The sequence below is a fragment of the Oratosquilla oratoria genome, chromosome 19 (genome assembly GCF_046742065.1).
Source record: "Oratosquilla oratoria isolate Oo_2021 chromosome 19, ASM4674206v1, whole genome shotgun sequence".
In the NCBI taxonomy this organism is placed as follows: Eukaryota; Metazoa; Arthropoda; class Malacostraca; order Stomatopoda; family Squillidae; genus Oratosquilla; species Oratosquilla oratoria.
In genome coordinates, this window is record NC_134795.1 from 23,668,360 (window position 1) to 23,670,859 (window position 2,500).

The 2,500-nt window shown below is 39.4% G+C and overlaps 1 protein-coding gene across 1 annotated transcript in view; it reads right to left on the reverse strand.

Moving 5' to 3' along the window:
• Positions 1–802, reverse strand: part of LOC143035569 (histone-lysine N-methyltransferase SETMAR-like) — a 10,238-nt gene extending 9,436 nt beyond the window's left edge. The window contains exon 1 of the mRNA XM_076202437.1: positions 725–802. Within this exon, the coding sequence (XP_076058552.1) occupies positions 725–802 (78 nt within the window). The remainder of the gene's footprint in view (positions 1–724) is intronic.
• Positions 803–2,500: the final 1,698 nt, after the last annotated feature.

Genomic DNA, 2,500 nt, shown 5'->3' on the forward strand with positions numbered 1-2,500 from the left:
GACACCGTTCAGTAATTATTTACTTTGTCATCATTTCGAGGTTCATATGTTTAATGAACATTACATTAACTCTGTCCACGAGCTTACCAGAGGCAGTTTTTAAGGTTAGAAAAGGATTACAAAGGATTACAAAGGCGGAGCATGCCGTCAGGAGACCTTTTGGTCCATAGCTAGGTCGGATACGAAAAAAATATAATAACGATAAATAAATAAAATAAGATAAATAAATAAAATAAATAAATAAGTATAAATAAATAGATAAATAAATAAATAAATAAATATATATAGATAAATAAATAAATGAATAAATAAATCAATAAATAGATAAATGAATAAATAAATAGATAAATAAATAAAATTTGAAATAATATAAATAAAATAAATAAATGCATAGGTATTGTTAAATGATAAACAAACAGGAGGATGAGTGCAGCTCTGCGCCATCACTTCCCTTGTCCCCTTTGACTGATTATGGCTACGTCAATGGTTCTCAACCTTTTTGGTCTTAAGGCTTTCTCTTATGTTATGCTACTTCATGGCCTCGTGGAAGTCACCTCAATACTTGTGCCTCCTCGACCTCCCCTCCATCACTCTCTTCCCTTCCCCCTCCATCCTCACACTCCCTCAATCCCCCTTCATAATTCCTCCATCCCCACTCCATCCACCCCTTTCGTCAACCTCCTCCTTCAACCCTTTCCAAAAACATCTTCCATCAACCCCTCACTCCAGAAATTCCTGGAACCCAGCCCGAGAACCCTTCCTCTATGTCTTCTTCAGCTCCAAGAATCTCTGGGCCTTCCATGGACAACTACGACGAAGAACTCCTGGAGGAACTTCGGCGTTGTAGAATTCCCGAACAAGAAAGGGAATGGGAGGCCCATAGATCGGAGTCGGGGTCCGATGGGGCTCGTATATTGTCATTGGGGTCTAAATGTGCTCGTGGTCCAAAAATCCGTCCATGTTTTGTGCCACGGCTCTGGAATCTACTCGGCTTCTAAGGTCGTACTGCCCTCTTTAAGGGCATAGAAACCTTTAAATGTGTGATGCTTTTCGACCGATTTTATACTTGTAGGTCCTATCACTACAAACACCCCTGTCTCTCAAAAAAAAAAAAAAAATAAGGAAAGATGAAAGCTTTTATTAGAAATTGAATCTGGTAAAGAATTTCTTTCTGTAAAAGAGTGCACCTTAAAGAGAAAAAAATAGGTAAATAATTGGATTACATTACCAAGAAAATGAATATCGGTATTCAACTCCTTTGTGATTACAAAACTTACTATTTTCATTTTCACACACCCCTACCTATCTTTAGTTAACCAAATCCAACTTAGCAGCCCAACTATGTAAAGGATTACAGACAAACAAATAAACTGATAGATAAATGAGTAAACATTAAATGAACAGACGAATAAATTGATAAAAATATGAAATGAATATATTCAATGAATGTTAATTAAACAAAAAATAGCATAGAAATTAATAAAGAAATATAAAAAAAAAATTAACAAGGAATGACTTATGCAACCAAGCAAAGAAAATCGTTTATTTCTTTTTTCATTTGAATCTTGGGAAGTGCCGTGGAGGCGAGAACAGCCTGACAGTGGAGGCAGGTCGTAAAATTGATGGATATTATGACGGAATAGACAGGAATAGATTAATGGACTGTGCGTGTTAGCATGGCAATAGACGACGGCTTCTTGGATGGATGTCATCATCAACTCCTTTGACCGAGTTGAATATTCTATCATCGTTCTTTTGGTGTGTTCTTTCATGATGTAGGAAGAAACACGGATATACTCGACTAAAATGTTAGCATCAGGCACTAAGTACATTAAAAGTGCCATAATTTTTGTAATACCTTAATAAAATCACTTTGCGAAAGCCACATCCAAACCGCATTTCCAAACTATTCTGCAACATCTTTCTCTTTCCTTCCTCCCCTCCTCTCCGTTTCACTCCCCTCTCTCTTCTCTTTCCCCCTCCCATCCCTCCCCTTCTTTATTGCTCTTGCTCTCCTCTCTTTTTCCCATGTCCCCCTTCAACCATTCTTCATACTTCTCTCCCTTTCACCTTCTGCCTCCTTCCCCCTCTTCCCCTACCCTTCCTTTTCCTTAATACCTTTTCCATTCCTAATTCTCTCCTCCTGTGTTCCTCTTCAGTTAATCTTCATCGTTGAATTCTCCTCTTCTCACTCTCACCCCTCTCCCCTCACCCTTTCACTTCCTCACTCCCTCACTTCCTCACTCCTCACTCCTCAATCCCTCACTTCCTCACTTCCTCACTTCCTCACTTCCTCACTTCCTCACTTCCTCACTCTCTCACTCTTGCACTTTCTCACCCTCTCACTATTTCAACATTTTATCCTCTCACTCTCTCACTCCCTCACTCCCTCACTCCCTCACTCTCGCACTCTCTCACTCTCTCACTCTCTCACTATTTCACTCTCTTATCCTCTCTCTCCCTCACTCCCTCACTTCCTCACTCTCTCACCCTCTCACTA